Source organism: Nannobrachium achirus (genome assembly GCF_963921795.1).
Source record: "Nannobrachium achirus genome assembly, chromosome: 4".
NCBI classification, from domain to species: Eukaryota; Metazoa; Chordata; class Actinopteri; order Myctophiformes; family Myctophidae; genus Nannobrachium; species Nannobrachium achirus.
Genome location: NC_137813.1, coordinates 11,742,364 through 11,753,807, shown reverse-complemented (window position 1 = coordinate 11,753,807; position 11,444 = coordinate 11,742,364). Strand labels below are relative to the sequence as shown.

The 11,444-nt window shown below is 42.9% G+C and overlaps 2 protein-coding genes across 2 annotated transcripts in view; one reads left to right on the top strand and one right to left on the bottom strand.

Annotated features, from left to right (window-relative positions):
- The window catches only part of LOC308284142 (voltage-dependent calcium channel gamma-4 subunit-like), a gene marked incomplete at both ends in the record, with an annotated part of 43,997 nt that overhangs the window by 5,536 nt on the left and 27,017 nt on the right, over positions 1 to 11,444 (bottom strand). Inside the window, one exon of the mRNA XM_080724691.1 lies at positions 4,019 to 4,102. Within this exon, the coding sequence (XP_080580817.1) occupies positions 4,019 to 4,102 (84 nt within the window). The remainder of the gene's footprint in view (positions 1 to 4,018; positions 4,103 to 11,444) is intronic.
- Positions 7,568 to 8,293, top strand: LOC308284084 (NFU1 iron-sulfur cluster scaffold homolog, mitochondrial-like; the record flags this gene model as incomplete). The annotated part of the gene is made up of 1 exon (XM_080724623.1): positions 7,568 to 8,293. One exon carries the CDS (start codon positions 7,568 to 7,570, stop codon positions 8,291 to 8,293), a length of 726 nt encoding a protein of 241 aa, XP_080580749.1.

The following is an 11,444-nucleotide window of genomic DNA, read 5'->3' as shown; positions in this document are numbered from 1 at the left end:
GTTAATACCTCTGAAATGACAAACTAAACATTGGCCAAATTGTCAAATATTAGAGAAATTGTGAAAATAGCAGATCTACATGCTCACAACGCCTCACAACGCTATTCGATCGGCTATTTTCACAATAGAATCGTGTTATACAAAATTCCTCAACTCTTAGTACTCGTCAGGGTGAGGGGTCCCCAGTTCAAATATGATTATTTCGGGGGTCACGGTCTGTAAAGGTTGAGAACCACTGGCATACACTGCCTGTCTTTGGGCATTGCGCATAGGAGTAAGCGACTCGTTATTGAGCTGAATTATTGTTATATAGTCCTGGAAATCGGGTTAAATATTTTGGAAAAGTTTTGGAAAAGTTTTGGAAATAAATTGGTAAAGATGTGTGGGAACCCTGAAACTGATTGGGCAAAATGGGACAAAAATCCAGTTGAGTTCTGCAAAACTATAATGTGGGTACAAAGGAAAAGCCCAAACTCTGCATGCAAGGCTGAATTAGGCCAATATCCTTTACTTTTAAAGGTACAAAAATGATCTATTAAATTCTGGAGCCATATTAAAAAAAGTGACCCCTGTAGCATTATTTGCAAGACACTTCCGGTTAACAGCAGACATACAAGCTTACGTCGCGTCGCAGATGCAACCGTTGTGAGCTTGTAGATCACTCTCGGCTGCGTTGCCGGAAGCTGCCTGCGCAATGCACAATGGGATGTTGGAAAGTTGTGGATAAAGCCCTTGCCTACCAAGAGTTGAACATACAAAGGAGCCCTTTCAGTGAACTGGTCATGTAGCTGACCTTTTACCTTGGCACCTGACATCACAAACCCCAGCCAGCCTCACTGTAGCTACAAAATCACTCAGAAGATTAGACCTAACCAAATTATAACTAGAGAGAGAGAAACATATTGTTGCTGTCGGGCAGAAACCTTATCTTCATAATTATTACTTTTTGTGTTTTATTTTTTCTTTCTTTTTTTTTTTCAGGGATGTAGCTTGTTAATTTGTATTAACAATGTGCACCTTATCGATCCTGCTTATTGAGCCGGGCTTTTATCGAGCCCACTATTGAGCGTTTTCTAATATTTTATGGAAAGATGTGAGACGGCAAATTCTGAACAGAACTGGTATCTTTTATTATTGGCCAGTAGTTGTGACTGTGATATTTTGCCTATCATTAAAACAACCTTTCATTAATGTGCAATAAGTGTTAAAATGCTTTATGTTAGGAATAGTACTGTAATCAGTTCTTGATCGCATCTTGTCTTGATTGTTTAAACATGATGTCATGGAACGCTATATGCTCGATAACAGGCTTGATAAGCCTAAAGCTTATTGATACCGGGTACTCAATAAAACATGTTAGCGAGTATGTAACAATGTTTCAAGCTCCATCCCTAATCGATCATAGGCCTACTACAGCGCCACACAAAAGAATCATAAGTAGCAGATCCACAAGCTCAAAACTCTGCATGAAAAAGCGACGTGTTTCGAGCTTGCAGATCTGCTACTTTTACTGTTTTTGAATCGGGTTAAATATTTTGGAAAAGTTTTGGAAAAGTTTTGGAAATAAATTGGTAAAGATGTGTGGGAACCCTGAAACTGATTGGGCAAAATGGGACAAAAATCCAGTTGAGTTCTGCAAAACTATAATGTGGGTACAAAGGAAAAGCCCAAACTCTGCATGCAAGGCTGAATTAGGCCAATATCCTTTACTTTTAAAGGTACAAAAATGATCTATTAAATTCTGGAGCCATATTAAAAAAAGTGACCCCTGTAGCATTATTTGCAAGACACTTCCGGTTAACAGCAGACATACAAGCTTACGTCGCGTCGCAGATGCAACCGTTGTGAGCTTGTAGATCACTCTCGGCTGCGTTGCCGGAAGCTGCCTGCGCAATGCACAATGGGATGTTGGAAAGTTGTGGATAAAGCCCTTGCCTACCAAGAGTTGAACATACAAAGGAGCCCTTTCAGTGAACTGGTCATGTAGCTGACCTTTTACCTTGGCACCTGACATCACAAACCCCAGCCAGCCTCACTGTAGCTACAAAATCACTCAGAAGATTAGACCTAACCAAATTATAACTAGAGAGAGAGAAACATATTGTTGCTGTCGGGCAGAAACCTTATCTTCATAATTATTACTTTTTGTGTTTTATTTTTTCTTTCTTTTTTTTTTTCAGGGATGTAGCTTGTTAATTTGTATTAACAATGTGCACCTTATCGATCCTGCTTATTGAGCCGGGCTTTTATCGAGCCCACTATTGAGCGTTTTCTAATATTTTATGGAAAGATGTGAGACGGCAAATTCTGAACAGAACTGGTATCTTTTATTATTGGCCAGTAGTTGTGACTGTGATATTTTGCCTATCATTAAAACAACCTTTCATTAATGTGCAATAAGTGTTAAAATGCTTTATGTTAGGAATAGTACTGTAATCAGTTCTTGATCGCATCTTGTCTTGATTGTTTAAACATGATGTCATGGAACGCTATATGCTCGATAACAGGCTTGATAAGCCTAAAGCTTATTGATACCGGGTACTCAATAAAACATGTTAGCGAGTATGTAACAATGTTTCAAGCTCCATCCCTAATCGATCATAGGCCTACTACAGCGCCACACAAAAGAATCATAAGTAGCAGATCCACAAGCTCAAAACTCTGCATGAAAAAGCGACGTGTTTCGAGCTTGCAGATCTGCTACTTTTACTGTTTTTGAATTTGAATCCTGAAAAGTAAAACTTTTGGACATAATTGAGGTTTCCACTCTACTCTACATGGTACATTTCTAAACCTTCTGATAGGATATATATGGTTGAATGTCGGTGATTCTCTCATCTCTCATCGTTTTTAAAAACCAAAACAAGATGTGTCTCCTACACCAACGCAGCAACATTTTCTGGATCAGGGCCCACTTGAAAATCTCCAAAAACAAAAGCATTTTATGCCCACAAATGCTTTTGTTCAGACAAATAAAATAATGATGGTTAACACAGTGGCTGAGTGGTGCAGATGGCTGGACTGGAAGTATCAGGGACCCCCCAGAAGCAAATATTTGAGTTGCAAATGTTACATTTAAAATATATATAGCCTATTCAAGGATTTTCACAAAACAACCACAGTTTTTCCAAAAATAGCAGATCTACAAGCACGCACCGAGTGCCGCGCTGTGAGCTTATATGTCTGCTATTTTGTAATAGTTAAAGCGTAAAATAATGGTTAAAGTAGTTAAAACTTTCCAGGTCTTAAATTGTTGATCAAACAATCACTTGTGTTCCGTCTTGGAGCAACGGAAGTAACACAGACAGTTACTTTATGTTTGTATGTTTTCTCATGCCAATAAAGCTCCTTTGAATTGAAATTGTATCAGTATCACAATGAAAACTAACTTTTTCAAGATTTTAATGAAAACAATGAATGACTTTCTGTTGTGCTATCATTAAAATCGTTGTGTTTCGGCGCCTATATTTGCAGGGTCCACTCGCAATATCTTCTCAGCCGTCCAGTGGGCCTCGGCCCTTATTCAGGTTGAGAGGCGATGTTGTCCTATACACCCACTCTGCCCTGTGGTACACCAACCAACTCCATCAGCTCAAATTCAACTTGGAAAAACTAAAACTAAAAAAGTTAAACCCTGTCTGCTCAGATACATACAACCACCATACACCACCAGCAGGCAGCAACAGCAACAATACAAAGAAACCCTCCACAGTGCAACACACTTCCCACTGATAATACTCCTCCTCTGTCAATGTGCTGCCAGCAGCTATCAGCCAGGGAGGGAGGGAGAGAGAGAAAGAGGGAGAGAGAGAGAGAGAGAGAGAGAGAGAGAGAGAGAGAGAGAGAGATAGAGAGAGGCAGACTGAGACACAGAGACAGGAAGGCAGACAGACATACAGCCAGACAGACAGACAGACAGGTATGCAGACAGACAGACAGACAGACAGACAGACAGACAGACAGACAGACAGACAGACAGACAGACAGACAGACAGACAGACAGACAGACAGTACTTACGCAGCAGGTATTCAGAGCTGTCCGTGTCATAGTCATTGTCATCAGGGAAATGATTGATCCTGTAACAGCTTCCCTGGTTGATGCCTGTAGCGCACATGCACACGCACACACATGCACGCACACACGCACGCACGCACACACACACATACACACACAAACACACAATGACAAAAATGGACATCAACGTCATCAATACAGTAATTTACTTTGCAGTATTTTTTATACATTTTATATTTGCATCTACATTTAACCCATTTGAACTATGTAATGTCTTAACCCATTTTGGGTTGTGTTTTTACCCTTCAGAAGGGGAACCCCTTTTGGGGTTCTTGTTGCTATGTATATAATATTAGCATAATGGTTTTTTGTAATTTTTGAATAAATATGTTTTTAAGAAAACTTAGGTAATGATTTAGAAGGCGTTTTTAGAATCGGCCTCAGTCCTAAATATCTTAAAATGTCTTGCTCAGGGACACTTCGACACTTTGGGAGGAGAATCGGAGACCTTCTGATTCCCAGCCAGGCTGTCTACACACGTCCAGCTCACTCTGCCCCCTCTCACTCAACGCCTCAACACTAAGCCTGCAGGGTTTGGTTTGATGGAAAAGGGGGGCTTTCAGATTCCCAGATGACAGCTGTAACCACTGAGCCACGGACACTGGGAGTTTCATACTGTGGCGTTAGAAGCATTAGAGAGATGTCCCGGATATTGGATGCGTTCAGGTAAAGCTATATACTGTAGGCTTATTATGGTCTCAAAGAGTCAAGTGAGTGAAAGCCACATAATGACACTATAAAGCCTGGGTAAGGAGGCTAATGAGCTGCTGTGATAGGAGAAGGATATCAAATGGAACCCAACCACCATTGTATATATCCCTGCTCTGCCTGCATGTAACCTTGATGCATGAAAACTGTTTCACTCCTTTCACTTGTACATATTTTGTTTCCGATTGTATTGTATTGCATTGAATTGCATTGCATTGCATTGCATTGCATTGCATTGGATTGCATTGCATTGCATTGCATTTATTTACACTGCTTTGGCAATGTAAACGTATGTTTTCTCATGCCAATAAAGCCCTTTGAATTTAAATTGAATTGAATTGTGTGTGTGTGTCTCTCTGACCTGCATGGTGGGGACAATAAAAGCTATGCTAAAATGCATACATCTCAACTAACACTAATATATCTTATCTACAACTATAGATAAGATAAGAGGAAGATGGAGAAGGAAAAATTAAAGAGACATGGGACAGATTGTGGATCTATACAGTATGAGTCACCAGAATGAAACTCGCTGAGATTTTTATTCTTGTATTTGTTTTACTGAGAAGAAGATTAGAAATAACTTTAGGATTGCGCATATCTTTCTGAGGTTAAGATTAGGAATAGGGTTAGGTTTTGGCACCGTTTTACTGAGGTTAAGGTTAGGAATAAGGTTAGTTTTAACCGTTTAGGCATAGTTTACAGAGGTGTATAAGGATATTAAGGATCTCAATGGAAAATACCAAATAAGCCTTGCCTTACCCGATTTTCCTTTTAGTTGACATTGTATCAGTGAACTGTACTGTCATGAAACTGTACCTTTTCCTATCCAAAACCTCTAATAATACCTCAATCAATCAATCAATCAATCAATCAATCAATCAATCAAAATGCATGAACCATCAGCCCAGGCGAGTTTTTCTACGGCGACTCTTCTGGTATTCATCTGATCTACCATATCCTCAGATGAATATTAGACGTATATTCTGCTGTATCTAGATACTTTTTATTGTAATTGCTATGAGCTTTTATTTCATGTACTGGCTGTACTCAAATGTTTACATGTTTTATATGCTGCATTGTGCCAGAGTTCCATTCTGTACCATGTGTTTGAATTACAAAAAAGGAAAAAACTGCCTGGTGAAGAGTTTCTATAGCAACGACATCACGCAGCGCAACACAACACAACAAAGAAGAAACATGTTTATTATATGAACGTGGGAACAGGGCCCAACCCCAGTGTGCAGATACTACACAGCACCACCTGGGGGAAAACAGCCGATCTACAAGCTCACAAGGTGGCGCAAATGCACCACGTCGTGAGCTTGTCGATCTGCTGCTTTCAGTACGCAACACTGCACGATGCAGACGTATAAATCCAAGGCTATAATGCATTTTTAATCACACACAGTGTGCTTCCCCCCAGACGGAAATGAAGCCCTCCTGTGTGTGTGTCTGTGTGTGTGTGTGTGTGTGTGTGTGTGTGTGTGTGTGTGTGTGTGCGTGTGCGTGCGTGTGCGTGTGTGTGCGCACTGAGCTGTGTGATCGTCATTTGATGTGTCTCCCAGACTGGCGGGGGGGCTACTGTGGACCCCCGGGGCCCCCGGGAGCCATCCACCGCATCATGCTGCTAGTGTGTGTGTGTGTGTGTGTGTGTGTGTGTGTGTGTGTGTGTGTGTGTGTGTGTGTGTGTGTGTGTGTGTGTGTGTGTGTGTGTGTGTGTGTGTGCGTGCGTGCGTGTGCGGGATCCATCCCCTGCATCTTGCTGTGGAACGCAACAATCCATGTCCAAGCTGCAAATTATAGCTTCAATTCCGCTTATAAGAAGGCGAAGCCCTGCTTTATAGCTGATCTACAAGCTGACAACACATTGTGGTGCTACAAATTGTAGATCTGTATGGTAAATGTACGTATATATACTGCAACGACCATAACGTTAAATACATGAGATTTCTGAATCATAGGAATAGTCCATACAACGAAATAAATCCACCCAAAAATAATATGCCCTCAATATGCAATCCAGTAACAGTAAGCCAAAAGATATACCTCCTTTTGTTTCTGTCTCGCACACCACTGGACATAATTTACCAACGCCGAATTTCTTATCAAAGGAATATCTTTCTTTTCTGTGGTACAGTGGTTTGTGAGACTATTGAGGGACAGACAGACAGACAGACAGACAGACAGACAGACAGACAGACAGACAGACAGATGTGCCTCCCTCCATGGTCACCACTGGACTGATCAATGCCAGATGTCTCGTGCACACTGCCACTAAAGCTATAAAGTAGAACCCTGATAATTAGTTTTCACACATGGGTTCTGTTGAAAAATATCCATCATGAATACTAGAAAGATGCAATTGGAAATTGCAGAAGTGAGGTTGCTGTGACACGAGTCACACATATCTCTGCATCTGTCAGTCCTTGTCATCCCTTTTATATGCCCGTATATGGAGATCCCTGATGTCATCAATATTAAGCCCATAGCTTGGAATGCCCATATTGTGCCAGTCTAAAATCAGTGTTAATGTAACTCTTAGAGTGTACGAATGGAACAAAATGGACCTGTAAGGGGCCATTTGGTTCCATTTGTACACTCTCAGAGTTACAGACCCCTGAGGATCCATGTTGAGAACCAGTGAATCACCACGGCATCTGTCAGCAAGTCGCATGTGTCGTTTAAAAGTGCTTGTTGATGTCATCGATCGCACTCCGCATGTGTGATGCGTGAGATATAAAAAGGCTTGGGCGAACAAGAACGAGGGACCTAATACCAAAGATGGCGATTCACAGACAGCTCGGGAGGCTGTTGGGCATTTCCTCGGACGCATTCCGATGTTCTTCTCGTTGTCTCGCAGGGAGTCGTCCACGGGCTCCCTTCTCCCTCGTCTCTGCCAGGACCATGTTCATTCAGACCCGGGACACACCCAACCCAAACAGCCTGAAGTTTCTGCCCGGATGCACCGTCCTGGAGTCGGGGACGATGGATTTCGCCACGCCGCGCGACACCTCGGCTTCACCGCTGGCCAGGAGCCTGTTTAGGATCGACGGAGTCAAGAGGGTTTTCCTCGGCCCCGATTTCATCACCGTGACAAAGGGCGACGACAACACCGAATGGAAGGTCCTCAAACCCGACGTGTTCGCCGCCATCATGGACTTTTTCGCGACGGGACTTCCCGTCATTAAAGAAGGTAGAAGCGTTCCTCGCGAAGGCACATCAGCGCCATCAGACAGCGACGACAACGAAGTGGTTTCTCTGATCAAGGAGCTCCTGGACACCCGGATCCGTCCCACGGTGCAGGAGGACGGAGGTGACGTGGTGTTCCGGGGCTTCCGGGACGGCGTGGTTAAGGTGAAGCTGCAAGGCTCCTGCAGCGGATGTCCCAGCTCCGCCCTCACCCTGAAGAGCGGCATTGAGAACATGCTGCGCTTCTACGTCCCAGAAGTACTGTCAGTCCAGCAGGTGGAGAATGATGATGGGGAGGAGGAAATGACCCAGGCTTGAGTCTGATGGAGTGTTCAAACCTGGATAGTTCGAGCTGCACGATTACATACTAAATTAAGGCAAAGACGAGGCAAAGATGAACGGGCGCGGACCATCCGAACGGGGCGGCACGAACGACATGAACGGCCGCTTCAGTATCTTTGCCAAATCCAACTGAAGCGACCTTCGCTTACCCCCACTCCACCCATCGCGTCCTGACAGCCAATCAGCGTTGATGTTGTCCGGAGACAGGGAAATGTTTTGGGTGTTTGGTTTTGGGATTCCCTTATTTTCAGGTGTTTTGCCTTGAGTATGACGTTTTCCGATGCTGACCAGCGCGACCAAAGTAAATCAATTGAAGCGACTAGAAACAAATATATCTCTTCAGATCTGAATGCACCATAAGAGACACATTGAATTGAGATGACTGACTGGGTGGGAACTGTTCGCCAGGGGATGACATGGATCAGTGGTTCTCAGACTGTTTCATGTCAAGGTCCCCCAAATGCATTAAACTCCAGGCGAAGGACAGCTAAGTTGGGGTCCATTGATACCCTGCCGGAGGTCCTTGAAGGGGGTCCAGGGGGTCCCCAGTTAAATGATAGTTAAGAACTAGTAAGACGCTGTAAAGGCGAGGTCACACTGAGACCACATGAGACTGACACAATATGCCCATATATGGGCATTCCCAGATAGGGGCTTAATATTGATCATAGGGATCTCCATATATGGCCTTAAAAGGCCAAGATGATGCCAGCGGGTTGTGACTTTATGAAGCACTTTGTGAAATTTGAATGTTTGTGTAGTTTGTATAGGCTTTTGAATTCACCTCCACCAACGCAGGTAAATAGGAATCCTGACCCATGACGGTCGTACGTCATGTTATCAACGACCATCATGTTTCAGGGCTTATGTCACTGTAACTGACCAACTGTCTGTCTGTGACCCTTTTATGGAGATCCCAGATGATCCCTGAAGGTCATCAGTGTGATGTCATATGTCTATGGCATCAATATGATGTGAGCTTATATATCTGCTATTTTTGAAAATAATTATACAGAATTAAAGTCCAAAATGGGTACACAAAGGTCGAAGGGGTTCAACGACGCATGGACAACTTTGTGGAAAGAATGATGGAAATATGACGTTTCTGTTCATTTCATCTAGCCATGTAAATCCAACAGTTATGCAAAATAATGAGTGAATGAATGAATAAAAGTTATCTTCTCAATTTAATCAGGCCATAATAATGTCGATGGACGCTAGTGAAGCAGTTTCTCCATTGTGTAAGGACACAGTATATGAAAGGATGAAAAGACTAATATACTGGACTATAATAATGAGTTGGACATATAGGCTACTGTACGCATTATTTGGAGAGGAGAATGGGAGCAGCCTTTCTCCTTCACAGGGTCATAGCAGCGTACTGTGACAGCCAGTTCAGTTCAAATCCTTGCAGAAAGAGAGAGTGCTTTCATCATCTCCATACAATGAACACCTCATTAACTGTCCAGCAGTGGTTCTCAAAGTGGGATCCGGGACCCCTGGGGGTCCTGGAGTGTGGGTTCCAGTGGGTCCCGGGCAAAAATGCATAAGAAATCGGTTCAACCACTTTATCCCTTAGATAAAGCAACTATTCCAAAAATATTTTCAATGAAATGTGGAATTTATTTTCAAACCAATTTTAATCAAAATATGCATTTTGTCCGTAAACAAAATGCATATTAATTTGGGGTGTAAACATGTTGAGGATCAATGGTGTACAGATAGACTAGCGGGCCGTATTTCGATTGTCTTAAGTACCAGCTCTTATGCCTTAACTTAAAGGCCTGTCCATAACTGTCTCCGACCACCAAACATTTCGTTTGAGACTTTAGTTTTGAGCTTTCCGAACTCTAATTCGGGGTAATGCTTTTCAGAAGATGCGAGTGACGTCATTTTGTAGTTGTAAAACCGGACCTTTCCGACAAAACGTTCGGTGGTCGGAGACAGTATGGACAGTTAAGGCATAAGAGCTGGTACTTAAGACAATCAAAATAGAGCCCTCTGAGTATCTGGGAAGAGTTGACAGAGAGAGAGATGGAGTAAGACTGAGATTCAGTGAGACAGAGAGACAGACAGACAGACAGTGTAGGCGCAGAGAGAGAGGCTGAAGTTAAGCGTATAATCTAGAGCAGTGGTTTGTGTGGGAGTGTAAACAATGTGATGGTGTCTGCTGGGAAGAGGGCAGCCGTTAATGGACACACACACACACACACACGCACACACACACACACACACACACACACACACGTGCACACACACACACACACACACACACACACACACACACACACACACACACACACACACACACACACACACACACACACACACACACAAACACGCGCGCGCGCACACACACCAGTCTGTTATTCATTCACCATTATCAGGGCTGTGCACACACATTCAAACACAGTCACCACCTCCACACGTGTGTGTGTGTGTGTGTGTGTGTGTGTGTGTGTGTGTGTGTGTGTGTGTGTGTGTGTGTGAGTGTGTGTGTGTGTGTGTGTGTGCGTGTGCAGTATTTCCATGCATGGTTGTGTACAGCCTGGCCCTGTGGGGAAATCATTTGCATGTTAAGTTCATCACGTACAGTATTATTAATATAAGGCTCCAGTGAGCTGTCAATCGGCCCTTTATGAAAGGCCCGCCTCCTCCCATCAAATGTAATTACTAGTGCACACACAGAACACACGCGCACGTGCACGCAAACACACACACAATCAAAAACACCTAACTAGAAATACTGTTCCTACGAAACAGTGTGGGCTCGCATGGAACACCATGTATGGAACTTTGCGACTGTGGTTGCCTATTATAGCCCAGGGGTGGGCAACTTTGATGATGGCGAGGGCCACTATATTCCCACCTTCACTTCAGAGGGCCACATTGCATATTGCTACGTCCTACTTTGTCATATCTCATACAAAAGAAGCAAAAATAGCAGATATACAAGCTCAAAATTGGCTTTTTTTGCCTCTTTTGAATTGGAATCCTGAAACGTAACATTTTGATTCAATTTCAAACGCATTTAGTTATATACTCATGTTAACTTTATGAACCTAAATACAAATACATTGGACATAAAACAATATACATTTTAATACTACTATACAAGTCATTAAGC